Source organism: Hibiscus syriacus, unplaced genomic scaffold (assembly GCF_006381635.1).
Source record: "Hibiscus syriacus cultivar Baekdansim isolate YM2019G1 unplaced genomic scaffold, ASM638163v2 tig00111942_pilon, whole genome shotgun sequence".
Lineage (NCBI taxonomy): Eukaryota > Viridiplantae > Streptophyta > Magnoliopsida > Malvales > Malvaceae > Hibiscus > Hibiscus syriacus.
Genome location: NW_024063218.1, coordinates 619,205 through 642,027, shown reverse-complemented (window position 1 = coordinate 642,027; position 22,823 = coordinate 619,205). Strand labels below are relative to the sequence as shown.

At 35.1% G+C, this 22,823-nt stretch overlaps 1 protein-coding gene across 1 annotated transcript; it reads right to left on the bottom strand.

Annotated features, from left to right (window-relative positions):
• Window positions 1-2,912: 2,912 nt before the first annotated feature.
• Window positions 2,913-4,892, bottom strand: LOC120173286 (probable membrane-associated kinase regulator 2). The gene is made up of 2 exons (XM_039180490.1): window positions 3,622-4,892; window positions 2,913-3,529 (listed from the first exon to the last, which is right to left on the bottom strand). Exons 1-2 carry the CDS (start codon window positions 4,805-4,807, stop codon window positions 3,426-3,428), a joined length of 1,290 nt encoding a protein of 429 aa, XP_039036421.1. The 5' UTR covers window positions 4,808-4,892; the 3' UTR covers window positions 2,913-3,425.
• Between the last annotated feature and the right edge of the window lie 17,931 nt (window positions 4,893-22,823).

Genomic DNA, 22,823 nt, shown 5'->3' with positions numbered 1-22,823 from the left:
TGATTAATATATGTGTCCACATTGAAAAATATTTCTAGATCTACCACTGCATTGATCCATATAAAGCATGTTTCTTCTTTTTCGATTTTTTTTTAAAACTTAGTGTTTTTTTCCTTTCATTTTAGTCGTGACCAGTATAAAATATCGAAAATTCCATCCGATCGAATTCTTTGTCACGTAAGCAAAGACATGCTCTATCAAACTGCCTACTAACAAGCATGATTGAAGTAACACATCTTTTTAAAATGTATGATATTTTCTTAATAATTTTATTTAAATGTTATTTACGTAAAGAATAAAAGAGCTTAGATTTAAAAGAAAATGCCTCTATTTTGACCCTTAAAAATAAAGTCTTTCACCCCCTATACATACATATGAGGAAAGAGCTTGTCTTTCTTCATGAGGTTGATGACGACATGTTTGAGAACTTAGTTTCTCTATCACGTCATTTTCAAGTGCTTGCACGCAGACTCTCTCCGTTTACAACTTTTTAAAGTAGTTGCATGAATCGCGTGAGTTTATGCTACACTCTAAGAACTAAAAATATTAAGAGTTATGGGTGAGGGAGGCAGAAACATGTCTTCCAACGCATGCACGCCGGGTCTTGATGGGTGCTCCTGAAACAGTCCCAATTTTCAAATGATGGGTGACCTTTTAATGTTTCAAAGATACCGTTTATGGTACCCTAAAACCAAAGATGAATGAATTGCCCATTCGTTCATGAACCACAGTCAGCCTTCTTATTAACCCATCCATCTCTCTATTGCACGCTCTTTTAGGGTATCCCTGACTGTCCCCTGTTACGGTTACATTATAGCCTAATAGTCTGTTCCCTATTGGTTTTGTTATGTACTTTTTTAAATGAAAATCATTGGGTATATTGTTATATTTAGTAGGGGTGTTTAAAAATATCATACCCGGATGATCCGACCAACCGATCTGATCAAAAAGTTTGAGTATTTTTTTAAAATATTCAAATTCCGGGTCCTTTATTCGGCCTGATATTTCTCGGTTCGGACACGAGTTACAAAATTAAATTTTTCGGGTACCTAGGTACTCGAGTACCCGATTACATTTATTTTTTATATATAATAATATTACATATTTAATTATTAATAATTTTATATATTAAATTAATAAAATTAAAAAAAAACTTAAAAACCACTATTAAATTTATATTTAGATGTTAGAGTATGTAATTTGAACATTTAAATTTGTGTATATATTTTTTAAAATTAATAATTTGTAAATGATAAAAAAATCGAGTACTCGATTACTCGAATTACTGGTACCCACAAAATCTACGTACCCGATAACCACTATTAACTTGTCTCATTATCTCCTACCACTCTAATAGTTTAGATTTTACGTAAATAACTTTAAAAAACTCATAAACCTTAACCCTAAACCTCTTTACTCTATAATATTCACCATCCAGCCACATCATGGAATCAAACTATACAACTCACTTTCTCCTTCTCTGCCTCTCTACCTTAGAAATTTGAAAGAAACGCTAAACTCTAGAACTTTTATCTTTAGAGAAAGAAGATAAAATAAAAAAGAAAAATAACATGGATGATACATGAATTCTATGTCAATAAAAAAATAATCCACATCAGCACATGTGACTGTCATGTCATACTTTTATTTATGATTTAACACATGAGTAGCCAATATAGAAACAAATCGAAAGCTTGACGGGTAAATTGAATTGCAGTGACCAAAATAAGAGTAACAAGAAAGTTGAGTGATGAAATTTGTAATTTACCCTGTTTGTCAATATGGAAAAACTCGAAGGAAGACGTTTGGGCCATCAGGCCGACTACCAGGGCTTGTAAGCTTAGGATACTAGTAAGATAAAAAACTCAAAGGATCACTGGAACGTGCATTGAAATAAATAGCTTCTTTTCCCCGACATTGGAGGCTAATTTGGTGCGATTATATGCCTAAAAAGGGTTGCCAACATCTGATATCTGAAAAGGAAAAGAGACAGATTAAAAACAAAAGGTTCCACAGCGTGCTGGAGTTCAAAAGGTTCAGCGTTTAGTCTGATTAGAAAGGCCCATTTACGTTCTGGAATACAACTACAACTACCAGTCAAAGTATTGTTCCCAACAGAGCAATGCCGTTGCAAAGTCCTTGCTGTGGTTCCAGCATGCACGTATCGGACACTAAACCCGAAAGCTTCACTTGAAAGGTAAAATAAAAGAAATTGTATACATTTCGAATAAAGTTTATAGTTCAAATCTTATTATTCAAGAAAAATTATCTTCGTCTAGAGGTGAAATCATTTTATATACATGTGTAAGGCTTAGATTTGTTTTACCCTCTACATTTCTTTTTGTAAACTGTGTTTTCGTTGTAAGTGGTTTCCCATATCAAAGTCTGTTAAGTTCAACATGTTTTTAGATTCATATTACGGTTCTTTGACATGACCATTAGTTGATTTACATGATATGACATAATCAAATATGATACCATTAGTGATATCTACAAGCCTTGTTAGTATACGAATAATCATTATGAATATAGGTATGTTGCAACGCTATACATCAATATATAAACTACAATACATGTCTAGAAAAAGAATCATAAACTCTTTCTCGGTCTCTCTTTACACACCGTACTACATTTTATTCTTCGGTTCACAAGAATTATCGATTATGATTCTTCGTTCAAATCATAAAGAAAGTGTCACCTACAATAATTATAACTCATCATTTTCCAAAATCAAACATTTTTCAAAAGAACGGATGAAATTTTTGGTAAGAATCCATATCCAATTACTTTGGCCATAAAAACACAGCAATAGCGGAGTGGCAGCAAGGGGAGGCACCGAAGGCTCCGCACTCAGCATCGCATTTGTAGGCCCCAAGCGCTGCCGCAAGGAGACAAATAGTATCTCATTGGCTATTCTAAACAAACAACACAGCGAAAAATAAAAAGTGGTACTGCATCGGCATCAGCAACATCCATGACCTCTCGAGTTCCAACACCTTTTATGGTCATCCCTTTCCTTTATGGTCATCGCCTTCCTATGAGAAAAAGAAAAGCAAAATCTCTCATTTTTTTACTGTTTTGGTCTCCACTTTCCCACTTCTCTGACCACAAAAGACACCATTTAGTCTTGACCCTGGGACCCATCATACCAGATGCAAATTTAATAAGTGCCCACGTTATCAAAAACCGAACCCCAAAATGTTAAACTTCGAAGAAATTTTTGCTGATAATGATGGAGCCTTCATAATCATCATACTTGGTTTTTTTTAGCAATACAAAGATCTGATTCTCTTCTTTCGCTTTACAGAAAGAGGTGCCTTTACGTACAGTAGGGGTAGTAGACCTAGTGAACAGTAAAACAAAAATATTTACAGAGATAATAATCAATGCTTCATTGATTCATTAATGGTGGAGATTTTTGTTTTTCATGCTTTAGCTTCATCTGGTAACGAGTTTCTCGACAAATTGATTGACTTCTCATGGGATGGATCACTTACAGATCTTGGCAGAATGGAAGACTCCGAAGAATCTGTAGCAGAACAATGAAAAAAAAAGATTAAAATTCATTTACAATTTGAAAAAACAATGTCATCTTTAAGCGATGATGTTTAAACGAAATACCTTGACAGCCATTAAAAGATCTCTTGCAATGGAGGATGGCGCCTTGGATTCCATCTTGTTGCTGCAACAGAGATTCGTCTCTCCTCTTAGACACAGCAGGCGCAGGGGGAACAGCCGCCACGGCGGAGGAGGCCGATCGGCTCTTTCCCAAATGCTTACAAACCACCCTAAGTCCTGCAGGAATGCTCACCTGCTTGGTGTTCTTCCCAACCTCCGCCTCGGCTTGTCCTTTTTCTGCCGTCGTTTCCTTCCCCGAAACCGGTTTCTGAGCAGCCGTAGAAGGTGGCGTAGCGGGTTTCAAAGAACCCAAGCTCAACTGCCCTGAAAACTTCAGCTTCTCGCCGTACCTTCTTGAAACCCGAACATAAAGCGGCTTGACTTTCTTCAAGTATTTTTGTATTACATCTTTGGAGAATTTCTTTTCGTCAGAAACCGTCTCGTCGGAGCTCTGTTGTTTTTGCGACTGGCTGTTGTCTCTGGAAAACAGAGACATTATAGGAACCTCCTCGACCTTAACTGTAAAAAGCTTGTTCTTGTTGTTATTGTTGTCTTCTTCCTGGGGTTCTTCTTGCTTTTTTGGTGAGCTCGTGGTGGGGACTGAAACAAGTTCATCAGCAGTACCCGACTCGGTCTTTTCAGTTGAGTTGAACTTTGATTTCTTGAATCTCAACAAGAAAACTCGAAACTTGGTGGCTGATTTCAACAATGATACTGGAATTTGAGAAGATTTCGATTCCAAGGAAGAGTTTGTCTCAATGGGGACTAGCCTTCCTTTAAAGAACAGATCATCCGAAGGAGAAAGAGTCGGGTTCGGATCAGAAGGGTCACCGCTCGAGCCAGAAGAGAGCGTGAAATTGAACTCTCGATCACCATCGGAGCAACCATCGTCAGATTTTCCACCAACGCCATCATTTTGATCTTCACTTCCTTCATCTTCAACATCACCACCTTCTTCCTCGACGTCTGCGTTTTCCTCTGTTTCATCCTCATCAGGAACCGCAAACTCCAGGTCAAAGAAAGCCCCGTTGTCATCTTCTTCATCATCCGTATCCACCACCTGATGAGTAGTCACGATCGTAGTCGTACCTCCTCCACCGGCAGTACCAGCGGCGGAACGTGCAGACACACAAGCATTGCTACCACCTCCACCACCTCTCCAATACTTAAGCAAGCTAAAAGCTATCATTGTTGGGAGAGCCAGAATAGAAAACACACACAGTTTGAATCTTTCTTGAAGATATGGATTTTTCTTTAGAGCAGATAACAAGAAAAAAGAAACGCTATTTATTAAAAGTAAATGGGAAGTACTGAAAATTAAGTGTTACAGAGAGAGAGAGAGATGAGAAAAATAAGAAGAATGGGGCGGTAATTCTTTTTCATTGACTTTACTGTATTTTCTTTGTAGGTAAATTACTTGTTGTCAGGTAGTTCACATTAATTAAAGAAATATAGTGTTTTTACTGTAAGTATTAATGTTATTTATCACTATTGATTTTGATAAAACCATTCTGATACAAAAAAAATTGAGAGTAAAATTATTACGTAATATAGAAATGTTCGAGTAGTCTATAGGGGCGGATGCAAAGTAGTTTCGTGTCCATCTTAAAATTCGAGTTTTAAGTTCATTTTACTATGGGTGTCCACCTTGAAATTTTACTTGTGATTATCGTATACGAAAAAAATTCAATAATTAGTATTTATGCATCTAACCTAAAAAATATTTCTAAATCCGTCACTGATCGTCACATCTACTAATAATTTTATCTGAATTGATGATTATTATTAATGTCTTTGGCTCTAATATACATGTTTAATTGTTGATGACTAAAAATATGATTTATTTACCTCTCTCTATATATAGTTACTTAAATAACACTCATTATTAATTAATTTTCAAAATAATACCCTTTTAATAAAGACTTTAAAATGATACTTTTGATATGAAATGTCTTTGTTTACGTGACAGGAAGCCGATCAAAACTTTAAAATGATGGGCCAAAATCAAAGAAAAAATTGATAAAAACAAAGGGGGAAGTACGAATCTTGTACAAAAAAATACATACGATACACGTGAAAAACACAAGTTAACCCGAATAACAGCAACACATATGTAAATCTTGTATTCAATCATTCAATAAATATATGTTTAAAAGATTATATTCAAAAACATTTTTGACGTGATATGTTTTTGTCTCGCAAAATCCTGAAATTAATATGAATATTATGTTAATTTGAACATTAATTATTTGTAGATGATATTCAGGTAAACAGGCTTAAAAAATAGAAAGGATCAATTTCAAGCATCATTATGTAAAAATGAAGCGTGTGTGTATGTGTCATAGACTCGTATTAACACGAACATGAACACGATCAATCAAACAGATGGCTGTGTGTATGTGTGTGGGAGTTAGCCCCAGTAACTCAATGAGTAAAAAATATAAAGGATATGTTTATGATGTTATTATACTGACTCAAAAGCACAAACCCTGTATTTACCCCCCCCCCCACAAATTCTGCAAATACAATGAGAATTTACTTTTATTAGTTTATGGAGTTTCTTGTCTTGATAAAGCATTAATGTTATAATTGCACATTATATCTCTTTGGCACTATGATTCCATGTTAATTGGGGCACCGACAAAGTAGTTCATTGAATTCTAACTTAGCAGGCTAATTAACTATACAACATGATTATTGTTATTATTTTCTTGAAAATTTACTCGAATTATCAAAGGAAGAGAAAAGTGAGCAGTTGAGTGGTAAAAATGGTGAAAGATTCAAATAAAAGGGTACATCTTAAATTTCATCATCACTTAACTTCATAACCAATCTTATTTTTGTCACTAAATTTTAAAAAAAATCAATTTAATCAATAAACTTTTGAATTACTCATATTTTATCTCTCGAAAGTTAAATCAGAAATATAAGGGTGATCTGATAGCCGTACGTGTTTTATGTGTACTAATTTTTATTGTTATGGAATCCACATTTCATCCTCGTCATTTCCCCTATTGTTCTTTTTTTTAATCCCTATAAATATGATTTTTTTATAGTTACATCATTGTCACACCAAAATCATTATTCTCCAACATCTTTTTCGACACCAAAATCATTATTCTCCAACATCTTTTTCGACCAATCAAGACACCAACAAACTCATCTCATCATCTACTACCACTCTACAGGCCGTCCATTGGTAAGTATTTTTGGTATATTTTTGGTGTATTGACTAGATGGGGTCTATCTCACTTGAGTGGCGTATGACGTGTCTCTTTCTCTCTTCACGTTGCATGCATGAGTTCGTTAGGAATTGATTAAGGTGTTAGGGTTTCTGTTAGCAGCTCTCTCTCTCTCTCTCATCATGGTATCAGTCGCTTAATCCTGATTCAGAGTGATGGTAGTGGAAAGTGTTAAGCTAAGGTTGGTTTCTTTCAAATGGGGTCAAACATCTACTCTCTTGCTCGAGTACGTCTAAACAAAATGGGAAAGTCAAGAGAAAGCATCGGCATATTGTTGAAATGTATCTTGCTTTGCATGCTCAGACATATTTGCCTTTGAAGTTCTGGAGTTATGCTTTTACATCAACAGTTTACGTGATAAACCGTTTGTCGACTGAAGTGTTAAGTGGCAAATCACCTTTTGAGGTTCTTCATCAACAAATTCCAAATTACTCAATGTTGAAAGTTTTTTGTTGTGCCTGTTTCTCTCTTTTGAGGCTTTTTAACCAGAACAGGCTTGAATTTCGATGAAGACAATATGTGTTTCTTGGCTACAGCTTCTCACATAAAGGGTTTCGACGATTAGATGAAAATGAAAGGGTGTTTGTCTCTAGACACGTGATTTTTGATGAGCAGGTTTTTCTGTATGAAGCCTGCAAATCTTGTAATAGAAGTCATGGTGGACAACAAGTCTCGAAGAAGTTTTACCTATTATGACTTCTCTTCCGTCAACTGTGGCATTGGGTGCTTAACAACAACTTGACATGTGTGTTGCATATTCTTGTCTTAGTCCTGACGTGCCTGTCGAAACCAGAGGTAGATGTGGTGCTGTGGTATTGGGTCTTGGAAGAGAAAGTACTATGTCATCCAAGTTTCAAACTGCTAGAAATGGTACTAGTCTTGGAGAATGTTAGGTATGGCTCATAAATATACCAGTAAAGAGGACAGGAGATGGAGCGGAGTGAGCGAACATCAACTGTCCTTACAAAGAAAGTCTTGTTGTGGGGTTACAAATTATGTGGGTTGAGGGTGCGGGGGCGTAGCCCCCGCGGTACGGTACAGAGTTGATTTTGTAATTATGTACCAGGGTTTTCTATTATAAATAGAGATGTAACCTAGACCTAAAATATCATTGAATAAAATTCTAGCGCCGCCTAGGCACCGAGGACGTAAACACATTGCCGAACCTCGTAAAATTCTCGTGTTCTTTCGTTTTCTTTACCCGTTTTCGTCAACAGAGAACATGTCAGCAATAGTCATGGAGTACACGAGAGTGGTCTAGGAGCTCGTACAAGTGACCAAAGGATACAAAATACTCATGAACTTGTGCCTAATAGTCAAAAACGTAAAAGTATTTCTGGAGCCCATGCAAGTAATCCAGAGTTACAAGATACACGTGATTTATGTTATTTGACTACATGTGTGCATGGTGATAGACACGATGAACTTGGCCATGCTGATGTGAGTGGTAACGTAGATGAGCCTGGTCCAAGTATTTTTAGAGAGCCTAGTTCACGCGTTTTTTATGAGAGTACATACTCAAGAGATGTTAACGGGTTCATCCTATGATAACCAGGAATTAAAATGGTGTTATGAAGCCAAAGATTTTTCAAGTTACTTGTGTTGATAGGGAACCGAGAAGTATTGAAGAAGCTATGTAAAGCCTCTACTGGAAGCAGGTTGCACAAGCCGAATGTGAGGCGTTGGTGAAAAATGAAATTTGATCACTTGTTCCTCTACCAGAGAGCAATAAGGCTGTGAACTGCAAGTAGCTTTTCAAAATTAAAAGAAATGCAGATGGCTCAGTATTGAGCTATAAACCTCGACTGGTGTCGTAACCGGTTTTCGTCCGGGCATGAAATATTTATTCTCGGCGGGAAAATTGATGTGAATAAATGGTTTTGAAAATAATTTGGGAGTCGCCATCGGCCTTTTGGGTCAGGTAGGTCGAATACCTAAAAAATATCTTTTAAAAGAGTTTTTAAGAAAACATCAATTAAAAGATAGACTGATCTGCGTTTTAACCAAAAATTCGTTCTTTTTAATAATAAAAAGGGATTCGTGGTCGGTTACGGTTAGGGAATGATTAGCACCCCTACAACGCCCAAAATTGGTACTTTTTAATTATAAATTGTCTCTATTATTATTAATTTAAAAATTCAAAGATATATTTAATTCATAATTCTACTATTTCAAATAATTTTAAGAAAATATATTAATATACATAAATAAGATATTTACTTATTTAGAAATATCAGAAAAGGGCTTCTAGGTACCTTAAGACAGCTCTTTTCTTCGATATTAAAAAATAAAATAAATAACTAAAAATATTTTCTTAAAAAATAAAAATTAAATAAGATATTTATTTATTTAAAAATATGAGAAAATGGCTTCTAGGTGACTTAAGACAGCTCTTTTCTTTGATATTAATAAATAAAAATAAATATTAAAAATGTAATAAAACTAAATTATAATTTTTATAATATTTAGTTATTTAAAATACCAGAATAGGACATCCAGTTGTATTAAGACTGCCTTTTTCTTTGATATTGAAAATAAATAAACATTATTAAATAAATAAATAATATATATATATTTATAATATAGTAAAACAATAATTAAAGTAATGATTTAAAATATATTAAAAAATAATAAAAATTAAATTAAGTTAAAATATAACTAAACAATGACTAAAATAAATAAAATAATAATAAATGTAAAATTATTTAAATTAATGAACATAATTCGAATCATCATAAAATAAAATTACTAATAGTGTAATTAACCCTTAATTAATTAATCAGTGATTAAAATAAAATTTATCAAAGTTTAAAGGCTCTATCTCGAATAAATAAAAATTCTAAGTGCTAAAAATGTAATTTAGCCTTATTTAATTAATCGGGTTAAAATAAATGTTAATAAAATTATAAGGTACTAAATCAGTTATTTACCCTAAATATATATATAAATTGATAATGACTAAAATGTAATAAAATAAAATTGAATGACATAATTAAAAGAATCAAAAATTGCTTTTAGTGACTAAATTGAAAGGTATACAAATTTGGAGCACTGCGGACGGGGTTTACCCTTTATGAAATTACAGAAATACCCTCCCCAAAACGACGTAGTTTGGGGAAGGTTTTAAATACCCAATCGGCCGGCCCTTATGTGCCATCTTCCTCATTTCTTTCTTTTCTTTCTTTCTCTGAGAGAGAAAACTCTCTCTGCTCTCTCTAAACTCTCCCCCCGGAGAGAGAGCTGACCACCGGCCGGCAACCATGATCCGCCGCAAGTTCCGCCGCCGGCCACCGCCTCCGGTGGTCGGAAATTCCCAAATTTACCTAAAATATAGATCTAAACGCTCTAAGACCGATTCCGGTCTTTGTTTTCCCTAAAAACCCTTAGATTCCTGTAGATCTAATTTTTTTACCTTCGAAAAATGAGACTCCGGTGACGCTTGGGATTTCCGGCAATGAGCGAGGCTTCAAGGGTAAGTTCCTCTTCTTCTCTTCGTTTCTGTTTTGGTCTGGTTGTTGGTTGCTGTTCGTATCTCTCCCTTTTGTTCTCTCTTCGTCTGTTCTCTGTTCTCCGTTGCTCTCTGTGTCTGTCTTTCTTGCAGGTGTGGTGGCTTTTATAGCCACCACCGAGGCTCTCGTCGGACCGGACAATAGAGGGTCGAGTTTGGTGAGTCACCATAGCTATGGTGGTGACTCACCATAGAGCTCGACGTGGGCGGCTGTTATCGTTGCAGCAGAGCTTCTGGAGTCTTCTGTTGGAGTCATCGTGGCACTGAAGCGTCGGCAAGGCGGCTAGAACTCACTGGAACTTTGGAGCGGCGGCTGGGATGTGGCCACGTATAAACTAGGGTTTAGAAACCCTAGCTACATCGTGTTGGACCTCCTGTGGACCGTTGGATCTCTCAGATCCAACGGCTGTGATGATGAGGCGGCTAGAGATGATACAAACCCTAAATTGGGTTTAGGGTTTAGATGGGCCAGTTGGCTGATCGGGCCTCTTTGTTTGGGTTTGTAAATTGGGCCTGAGGGTCTTTTGGGCTTCTGATGTAATTTGTAATATATATATATATATATTTAATAATAAATAATAATAATATATTATATTAATAATAATTATAATTATTATTATGAAAAAATTAATGTCTACAGCTGCCCCTCTTTGCTCATTCTTGTGTTAACAAGAATAGAGTAAAGACGAAAAAGACAATAATTTTTCATTCGGCTTATTTTAAGTAATATGGAAATGTTGAAAACATTCTGCCTAGAGGTCTTATGAATGACCCCGAGGGTTTAAAAACATCAAAAAGCTCCCGAAGGCTTTTTGGAAACATCATGAACTGCAGGACTTACAGATGACCCTGAGGATTTGAAAACATCAAAAAGCTCCCAAAGGCTTTTTGGAAACATCATGCACTGAAGGGCTTACAGATGACCCGAAGGTTTTGAAAACATCAAAAAGCTCCCGAAGGCTTTTTGGAAACATCATGCACTGAAGGGCTTACAGATGACCCGAAGGCTTTGAAAACATCAAAAAGCTCCCGAAGGCTTTTTGGAAACATCATGCACTGAAGGGCTTACAGATGACCCGAAGGTTTTGAAAACATCAAAAAACTCCCGAAGGCTTTTTGGAAACATCATGCACTGAAGGACTTACAGATGACCCGAAGGCTTTGAAAACATCAAAAAGCTCCCGAAGGCTTTTTGGAAACATCATGCACTGAAGGACTTACAGATGAGGGAAATAGTTTACTAAGTAAAAAAAACTAAGGAAATCGTTTTCTTACTTTTCAACAATTTCAATTTTAGAAAAGATTGAATGAGAAACTATGGAAATCGTTTTCTCATTTTTTTTCGAAGTAACATGTTGATTGGGTAACATGCCCCAATCTCAAAATAATGCTCATTTTTGTGGATTACGTCCATCTATTCTTCAGATGTTTGCGTGATTCCTGTATTTACGGTTTTGAATACCTTCTTCTTGTAAGGTATTTCTTACCATGAATCTTCTTGTTCTTCCGAAGATCTGTAAAACTTCATGTTTGAATGCACTCAGATGTATCAATGTAATGTATTGTCTATTGTGCAAATGATGTTCTTATGAATGCATGAATGTTGATGCAATCTTCATTTGACTTCAAAGTGGTGAACTTGGTCTTCCTTCACTTCATCATTTATTGACAGGGTTACCTCTAGATATCAGTGTAAAAACTTATGCTATCAAGCTTGTATTTCTGCAGAATCGTCTGATCAACTTGTATCGTGGTGCCTTCTTTGCTTCATTTAATTCTTAGAAGAAATATTTTACTTGTGGAACTCTTGTCGTAGTCAAAATTATGACCCTGATGCCCCATTCTGTGTTGGATAAAATCAACTTTATTTGCTTGGACTTGTGTATAAATCCCATAAATCTTTCATCTTTAAAAAGAGAATCTATCATCTTTGAAGAGTGTAGATGTAGATATGCCTGACTCAACAGGGATTAATTAGGAGAGTAGAGTCTGTTCTAATTTAACTCTTGAAACATCACAAGGAAGATTTATTCCAATTCCTTTCATGTCTCCACATATAATCAGATCTCGAATAAGATAACTTGGACTAATATCATGTCGAGATGCTTAACAACAACCTGTAGTTCAACCTTAGTTGACCCCATTAGTTTCTTGTTGTCAAAATTTTCAGCTCTCTTTCTGTGGAAAGAAATCTTCATTATATCTCACTTTTAATCTTGAAGTTGAAGAAGACAGACTTCATCTTGGATCAATAAATGGAAACCATATGATCGTAACATTGGTTTAGCATCAGAATAACAGGTTCGTAAAACATTTGACAGTGCATTCATCTTTTCCTGTGGCCTCTGCTCAGATGTTTGTAAAACATTTGACAACATATTCATTTTTTTGTGGCTTCTGCTCAGATGTTCGTAAAACATTTGACAACACATTCATTTTTTTGTGGCTTCTGCTCAGATGTTCTCAATCATTGAAGCTCTTTGCCTAGTGTCCAAAGCTTTTGAATGATGTCACAAGACCATTTGAGAACAAAAAAATCAGTGGGGATTCAAGTGTAATGTTGGTATGACCAAAAAGTTGGTCAAATTCACAAGATATGCTAGTGCTGAATTGAATAGGAGATACAACAAATCTTGATATTATCTTTGGCAAAGGCAAATGTGATACTGATCATGCTTTCTTTCATAATGAGAATTATAGAAGGTATAAACACATCCGCTATAGGATCCATGTACAGAAAGATATCCGTGGATTTCTTGCTGCTGGGGATGAAACGCACATGATAAAACCCAATTGATGGAAAATCAGTTCATCTTGGCTGGCAATGATGACCCCAATAACAACAAGAAAGGGTAATATATGTAAGTCGAGCTTCTCTCTTCAATGTCATTAATTAAACAAAAATTGATGTGAAAAACAGCTTCATAACCTCAATAGTATGGTTGAAACTAACTGCCAGGAACCTCAAAGAAATATTTTCAATTATCACTGATACAAAGAATGCAAAATTCAAAGCTGAGATCTTGAGGAATTTAACCCTGGATTGAGTAGTCTCCTGGGGATCATTCTTATTCATGCAACTGTGATGTAGCTTAACAAAGACCGCGCTATCATGTGACACATGGTTAAGAAGATTGGGTATTTGAAACCATACTTGCTGAATAGATATTTGTTCAACAACAGGATCATAATGTATAGTCAGCTCGACTATTACTGTTTCACCATTTTTATTATTTATACCTTTTTGTCTCATTGGAAATATTTGTTCAAATCTATGATCTTGACATAGGATGATATGGGCCTTCAGCATGCCCCAACATGGGCTAATACAAGCATGCAGAATGCATCAACATTCCTGATTCTGATTGAATTGGGCTTTCAGCATGCCCCAACATTTGCTTCTTGTTAATCTGAGCCTTCAAAATGCCCCACGTGGATCTGTCTGAATGAACCTTTAAAATGCCCCAACAATTGCTAATACAGATGTTAAAAGTGTGTTCAACATTACTTCTTGTTGAGATGGGCCTTCAAAAATGCCCAAATATTCATACTGACGTGAGCCTTCAAAATGCCCCAATATTCTATTTCTGTTTGAAATGGGCTTTCAAGATGCCTCAATATTCTGTTTTTGATTCACTCTCAATGTCTGTTTGACTGAAATGTCATGATCCCCATGAGGTCCAATTTTGACAATGAACTATTGTAGGTATTTGTGGCTTTATTCGTACCCCAAATCTGTTCATCTTGAATACTCTCATTCTGGTGTTACTAAACAGTAGTATTGTCAAGTAACTGGAGGAAATCTCTTCATGTTGTTACAAACTTAAGAAGTACTCAATCATTCTGACAGAAACGTCTGAGATATGTGTCTTCTGAATGAGGTGACCAGTTTCTGTATCTGGAGGAATTTAGTCAAACAGAGCAGTAAAAAAATAGCTTGGTAATCCGTTCCAGGCTAACACAGTGGCTTATCATCTTTCAGTGAAAGCCATCTCTGAAATATACTTTTCTGTGGGCGAAAAACCAATTTATGCGAACAGTAATCTGATGCAATAGCAAGACTACATATACAATGGTACAGACTCATCAAAAATCTGCATCCATGCAACATGTTGATTCTAATAACAACTCATCTGATTATGAAGCGATCTTTCAGGATGATTTCACAGATATTGATATTTCTTCTGATACTGAGAAAATCCTGAATTCTGATTCTGATTCTGATGAGGAGAGTAAACTGTTATACTTGACAAAAATGAGATTCTCAGAGGCTAAGGCTTCAATAACTATGGAGAGATGTGATCTGGATTCATCAATTGCAGAGTTGACAGATTTCATATATGCTGCTCAAATGGCTAAGGCTGCTGACGCACTTCTTTCAGGAGAAGATAGGAATTCATTATGCAATGACCCCAATTACAAGAAAAGGTAAAACCCAGATTATGATTTTTGGAAAAGGAAGCAGCAGAGGAAGCTTGAAAAGAAACTTCTTAATGAAGACGATCATGCAGTTCATCTTCCTAATCCAATGATTGGTTTTAAGGTTCTTACCAAACCAGATCAGATAACTCAAAGAACACTTCCAGAAGATGCTATTGGGTCTCCTTATTTTTACTATGAGCAAATTCATCTTTCAAATCCAATGATTGGTTTTGGGGTTTATACCAAACCAGATCAGATAACTCAAAGAACACTTCTAGAAGATGCTATTGGGTCTCCTTATTTCTTCTATGAGAACATGGCACTTGCTCCAGTTAATGTTTGGACTGGAATATCACAGTACTTATTTGATGTAGAGCCAGAATTTGTAGATTCGAAGCATTTTCATGCTACTACACTGAAAAGGGGCTATGTTCATAATCTGCCAATTGAGAACAGATTTTCTCTTATTCTGCTTCCTCCATGTGCTGATGTTTTTCCATTGACAAAGAAATGATGGCCTTCCTAGGATCCAAGAACAAAGTTGAACTGTTTATAAACATGTACAGGAAGTGCCAAATTGACATAAAAGATCTGTAAGGCTCTTGAAGCTTATGACAATGAGCCACCTTCGAGTGTCCAGAAGTATGTTCTTGATGAGTGCTGAAAATGGAATCTGGTATGGGTTGGAAGGAATAAAGTTACTCCACTTGAACCTGATGAGGTGGAAATGCTTCTAGGTTTCCCTAAAAACCATACATGAGGATCTGCTAGAGACAAGTTCCCCAATGATATCAATGTCCTGTCTCTTTTCTCTGGAATCAGTGATGCAGAGATTGCTTTCTACTGTCTTAGCATACCTTTGAAAACAGATGTGCAAGAACTGAATGATGATCAGTTGAGGCAATTGATGAATAGATTTGGAGGATTCAACCTTGTTGTCGATGGCATCCAATGTAACAACCTTACTGGAAGAAATAAACGTCATCAGGATGAAATAGAAGATTTTTATTGGTGCATTTTCTTGCAATGACTGCTACGACAATTGTCTCTTCAGCTGCTCCAATATATCCCACTCTTTTCGAATCATGGAAAGGTTTGGCTGATAGTAAAACTGGTTATCTCATCTTTTGTAATCATGTAACCAATGTTACCCAATATGAAAGGCATACAAATATAGAATCTGTTTCAATGTCTTATTCTGTGCCATAAGTTCTCAATCAAATTCAGCAATCTTCTGAAGGACATAATGAATATCATCTTGACAAAGAAAAATGATCGGTATAGAAGAAGTAGCAATGATGTATCAAGATTTGAGCCAGCATCACGGTATAACCAGAGTGCAGGTAGTGGCTTGTTCATGGCTTTATGATGTAATCTTCTAGAGAACATGAATTGATGGTTGGGGAAAATAATCTGTCTGGTGATGCTTATCGCCCTCAGCATGAGATAAACGATAATCTTTCTTGATGAGCTACTAATAGGAGAGTGTCACAAGTTCAATTCTCCAGACTTTATGGCTTCTTGGACCACTTGCCTTTAAAAATGTGAAGTGCTTCATTATTCTGGCCTCGTTCATTCTTTTTCTACAACAGAGGTAGAATAAGCAACAGTTGCTTCAAGAACCTTTCTCATTTGAAGACTTTCTTGTTTGAAATTATTTTTTTCCTCATTTGTTTATTGAAGAATTTTACAAAGTATTGCCCCTTTCAGGTTCACAATATAATCAAATCATAAACAATAAGTTTAATGAACATCTAATAAATCAACTACACTTTTAAATCATTCAAAAAATCATAGTCCTATAGCAAGTGTCAAAAATATTGACTGATTTAAGGTATAGGTTGGTTCTGGTAAAGTAGGTTCTCTCAAGTTGGTTCAGTATATCGCTTCGGGCTTCCATTAACTTGAAGAAATGGTTGTTATGTTCATCTTGTAGAGATACTTCTTGATTCCAGAATCTCAGGAACGTTTTTGAGATGTGTGGTGCTTCATTAAGAGCTTAAGATCGTCTCTTATGTCGTTGTTGCACCATTCAATATTCGAGCCGCCTTTTCAGGTTTTCAACTCGAATCCTCCTTTGGTTCTAAGATGTTATTTAAAAATTTATATCTTGAACCCTCCTTTTATCATTTTTCATATCATGCATTAAAGATTTTAAAAACCAATTTTTGCAAATAAAAATCAATCTTGAGAGGCGGAATGAATTCTGAAGATATTCTCTTTTACTTATAAGTCCATGTATGATTAAAATGGACTTTTCAGGCACGTAACGTAGGCCATGGCTTATGGTTACGAAAGAAAGGGATAAAAAGGCATAAATAAGTGTTTAAGGGTTATCAAACCAAGGATCAATTCATTCTGATGCCATTAATCTTGTTTTGTTTGACTTGGATCTGCCTTGCTGGGGAATTTTCCATCAACTGGATCCCTCTAGACTGCCAAATTTTGGATTTATTTCCATTTTCTCATATCTCCAGCATTTCTTGCTCTTCTTGTTTGTACTTGATCAACCTTGTAACTTGAGGCTCAATAAATCACCCATCTTGATTCAATTTTCCTTTTTTTTTTCTTCTTTCTTTGCTGGATGAGTATAATACTTCAATTGCTTTGAGCACCTCCTTTTCCTTTTGCATTTTGGAGGTTTTCCATTATTCTTGATTGGATTGATCTTCAAGCACTCTGTATTTGACATACTTTGTAGTTCAAAACTTTCATGACTTCATGGAAACTTGTCTTCGTAATAAAACTGTATTGACAATCTTTATTCTTGTGAGCCAATATCCTTTACCTTGCCCCCCCATGTAGAAGGTGATCATTGGTTAGGGTTGAATTAGAAGAAAAATTATTCAGGCTCAAATGGGGACAACAAAGGATATATATATATATATATATATATATATATATTAAAGGATAAATGAAACAATGCCGTTCATCATCTCATACACAGAAACCTTTGTAAAAAGAGGTATCCACAGAGGGATGAACATTCAAGATTAACTTTACTTACATGAAAAATGTAATTAATGCATGATATATTTATTTCAATCAATCACTCTTCCCTTGTTCTTTAAGTATGCCCTAATCACTCGAAATTATCTTCAATGAGTTGGTCCATGATGCCTCATCTCATCTCTTCTTGCAGTAAGATTCACGAATAATTGAAAGTTTGGTTCTTTTGAGGTCTTTTGGTTTATGATGGTTTTGTATTTGGAAGGACAAATGTGTGACTCATAAAGTCATGTATAGGGTAGAAGGTAGTATCATGAATCAATCAACTCTACCCGAAAAGGTAAACATCTAGAGTTGGTGTCTCAAAAACATGTAGAGACACTTCTTTAGAGTCGCAGATAAATGTAGTGTCAGGATTTGGTTTTGGTAAGGGTCGAGTAATTGGCATTGGATGGGATATGGAAGATATAATTTTATCACTTGCCAATAAATCTATAACTCTTGAAAAATTAAAAGAATATTTAATCTACTTGATACTCAATAATTTCAAGATTAAAATTTGATTCCTTGCTCATAACCTTAATAAGCAACACACATTTATTTATTGCACAAAAAGCGGAGAAAGGAACAAAAAAACAAGTTCAAACAAAATGCTGAAAATAGAAAGGTACTACAGTGGTAGATAACACTTCCACTTGTTCATGCATCATCACTCCTTTAATGTCGGTTGTGTAATAAGATCAGAGTCATTGTCTTCATTTGCCCCCCATTTCTTGATCATTTTTTGTGTCAAGACTCTTTTGTCAACAAGCATCTCTATTTCTTTTAACAGTTGCCTACAATTGCCCGTGGAATGCCCAAATACTCCCAAGTGAAAATCACAAACACTACTTTGATCATAGCTATGAGCAGAAGGGTTTGGTGATATTTTCATTGGTCTTGGTGTGATGTACTGACCTTTAACCAAATGATGGTATAAGTCTGAAATAGAAGTTTGGAACACTTCCAAAGTTTTTCTTGATCGCATGACTTTCTTTGGTCGATCCGAACAGTTACTTGCTCTTTTTCTTTTGCAGTTGCGGGGATTCTGGATGCGACATACATTCACATCATCAGCTTTCGCTTTTTGATCCGTTGGGCTCTTGGATGTGACTTTTGAGTTTTCTTCATTGATTACATTCTCAATTAAATCTCCACTTGTCACAAGATTCCCGAATTCCTTTGTCGGATTTGCCTGCATTAACTCGAAGAAAGGCGCTAGAAGGGAATCACGAAACATACATGATATCTCTTCTTCTAACATGGGAGGTTGAACTTGTGCTACCACTCTTCTCCATCTTAAGGCATATTCTTGAAATCTTTCATTGGTTTTCCTTTTTACTCTTCGAAGATCCATACGTGTTGGAGCTAAGCCTTTAACATACCGATATTGTCCCAAAAATGCATCAGCTAAATCTACCCATTTCTTGATCTGTTCTTGGGTCAACTGATTGTACCAGACTACTGCTGGGTTAACAAGACTATCATGGAAAGAGTGAATTAACAGGTCATCAGAATTTAAATATCCTCCCATTTTTCTGCAAAACATTCTCAGGTGGATTAGGGGACAACTTGTGCCATCATATTTCTCAAAATCAGGCATTTTGAATTCATGGGGAATAATCAAATCTGGAACCAAGCTAAGCTCTCTTGCTTCTAATTCTTTGTGGGAAGTATCAACACATTTCATATTTTTGATTGATTCATCCATCTTCTTGAATCTTTCCTCATATTGCGAATAATGAACAAGGCTATTCTTTGGGTTCAATTGGGATGCCCCGGAGGGTTTTACCATTTTCGACTCTTCAATCTGACAGCATGATTGCTCTTTATCAATTATCTCTTCTTTATCAGATGTCACATACTGAATAATTTGATTTGATCCATCTGGTACTGAATCTGATGTTTCTTTCCTTATATCCGGAGGTAACCCTGTCAATTGTTCTGGCCACTGGTCTTGTACTCCCTTATAAGATTGCTCCATTGTTTTCATGATGACAGTAAAGTAATATGAATAAATGATGTTACAAAACCTTTCATTAATTATTAACATGTTTTTATAATTAAAGTACATGACAGTACTTAAATAAAAATGTGAAAAATGCATAAATGGAAAAATAAGAATGAAAAATGTGCAATTCAAAGATATAAAAATAAAAATACAAAATGAAAATGCACAGATACAAAATGTAAATGCATGTATGAAAAGGTGTTACTTAAGAGTGATCATCTTAGAACAGATTTCATTGAACACAAGAGCTTCAGTACATCAAACAAAACTTTTACATGTAGGGGACAACTTTTAGTCCTAACTTCAACAAAACTTTACATATAGGGAATAACTTTCCCATTTTCTTCTCTAAAACCAAGTTAATTTATCAGCTTATGGACCATATTGCTTGTCTGGACTGCAGCTTCTTCCATGACATTCTGGTGTTCTTTCATCTCCTATGTCAATTCTCGGAGTTACTCATTTTCCCTTGTGAGAGAATATTTGTGTTCAAAAAGTTTTTGGACAAGATCTTCATGTATGTTGCAACTTTTTTCAGTTTGGTGACCCCTGCTATCCACTCTTCTGGGTGTTTCCTATACCAGCATTTGAAAGGCTTGACTGACCTTCTGGAAATCTTCATGTATGTTTTCCATTTTGGTGCTCAATTTATCATTTTCAATCTTCAAATGACGTATTTGAGCTTCAAACCTCAGCAAATCTTCTTCTCTCTGGGCGCCCCTACTGATATTCTTACCTTTGAAGACTTTTGGTATTAATCTATCAGGACCCTTGGTTACCAAACTAGGTCGATCATTTACCATAAATTGTAAGGTTCCATGATCCAAAAGACTTTGGACTCGGCGTTTGAAGGCAAGACAATTCTCGATGGTATGTCCTTGAGCTCCGGCATGATATTCACAATGAACGTTGATGTCATACCAATTTGGATACGGAGGTTGGAATGGTTTTATGTAATATGGAGCTATTTCTCGTGCTTCAAGTAACTTTTCATACAAATCTTTATATGATATAGGTATAGCATCAATATGAGAACCGCCTTTTGTCTTGAATTGAACCTGAGTTTTAGATATCGGGAGCATACTAAACTTCGATGATTTCAGATTACATGATTTCTTCTCTTCTCTGGGAGCTTGTACAGTCGTCACCATTTCTTTGGTATCTCCAGACGATTGGTAAATACGAATGATGACTGTCTGTAATTTCTCCAATTGGTTAAGATCCGAAGTTCCTTGCATATATGAAATTGCAGGATTATCTTCATTAATCTTTCTCTCTTTTTGTGCAGGAATCTCTTCTCTTTTGGCCAAAACAGATATTCTATCCATCATTTTGGACATCTTCTCTCTTATTTCTCGTATCTCCTTTTGCTCTTCAATGGGCATACAATCTTTGGGTGCATAGCTCTTCTCTATCTTCAGAGTTCCCTCAGGATGTCTTTTCTTGGCCGCATCATATTTTGTTTGATCATAAAACTTTTTGTCCATTTATGATTTCTTTCTAATTTGATGAACAGTCTTTTCAGTTAACACCTTTTGGTCATGATCATGCAATGCAAATAAAAGAAAATAATTTAAACAAATTAGAGCAAAAATAACATACATGGGAAAATAAGAAAAAATAAAATGGTTAATACCAACTAATTGAAAGAAAAATTTATTTATCATGGTATATAATAAATCCTAACCTCATGCTTTCTAGTTCCATGCTTTGTTTGGAAAAATTAACCTAACCGCATGATTTTTAGTTCGCATGCATTTATTCAGGGAGAAAAAATAATAAATTAAATAAATTAAAAGCTAGAGCTTATTTCTCCTTGGTGTACACCTATGAATAGAGGTTCAATACTGTCTTAGATTAGGTGAATTTCTAGGGTTTATTATATGCAGAGTTTCAGTTCTAGGAATAAAGGTACTCGAATTGTCCTTGTTGATGCCCCCTTGGGCTGTCAACCCTCAATCCTAGTCCATTACAGACTTAAACGGATCGAGTTCAATTCGAGGGGACACATTTCTCTATACCTGACACGGAGAATAAATTCTCACGAAGACATAGAGCATATGAACCCCGAAAGTTACTTGCTAGGTCTGACACGGAGAATAAATTCTCACGAAGACGTCGCTTTCACTCCCACTTAAAAGGGACAAACTCAATTATAGAGCTTTATGTTATGCAATGCAAGTGTTGTGTGTGAGGAGAAATATTCAAACCTCTAACAGATAAATAAAATAATTAATACCTGAATAAAAAACAATATTAATATAAAAATAATAAATAATAAAAATTTGAAAGAAAAGAATTAAAAATTAAATAAATGAATTTTTAATTTCTAATTAATAGAGACAATTTATAATTGATTTTAAAGTTTGACGGTCCCCAGTGGAGTCGCCAAGCTGTCGTAACCGGTTTTCGTCCGGGCATGAAATATTTATTCTCGGCGGGAAAATTGATGTGAATAAATGGTTTTGAAAATAATTTGGGAGTCGTCATCGGCCTTTTGGGTCAGGTAGGTCGAATACCTAAAAAATATCTTTTAAAAGAGTTTTTAAGAAAACATCAATTAAAAGATAGACTGATCTGCGTTTTAACCAAAAATTCGTTCTTTTTAATAATAAAAAGGGATTCGTGGTCGGTTACGGTTAGGGAAGGATTAGCACCCCTACAACGCCCAAAATTGGTACTTTTTAATTATAAATTGTCTCTATTATTATTAATTTAAAAATTCAAAGATATATTTAATTCATAATTCTACTATTTTAAATAATTTTAAGAAAATATATTAATATACATAAATAAGATATTTACTTATTTAGAAATATCAGAAAAGGGCTTCTAGGTACCTTAAGACATCTCTTTTCTTCGATATTAAAAAATAAAATAAATAACTAAAAATATTTTCTTAAAAAATAAAAATTAAATAAGATATTTATTTATTTAAAAATATGAGAAAATGGCTTCTAGGTGACTTAAGACAGCTCTTTTCTTTGATATTAATAAATAAAAATAAATATTAAAAATGTAATAAAACTAAATT

Bases quoted from the DNA above. Each gene is read 5' to 3' on its own strand.
- LOC120173286 (XM_039180490.1), bottom strand. From the start codon at position 4,807: ATGATAGCTTTTAGCTTGCTTAAGTATTGGAGAGGTGGTGGAGGTGGT. The intron at 3,530-3,621 runs GTATTTCGTTTA...GTTCTGCTACAG, and splicing joins ATCTTTTAATGGCTGTCAAG to ATTCTTCGGAGTCTTCCATT.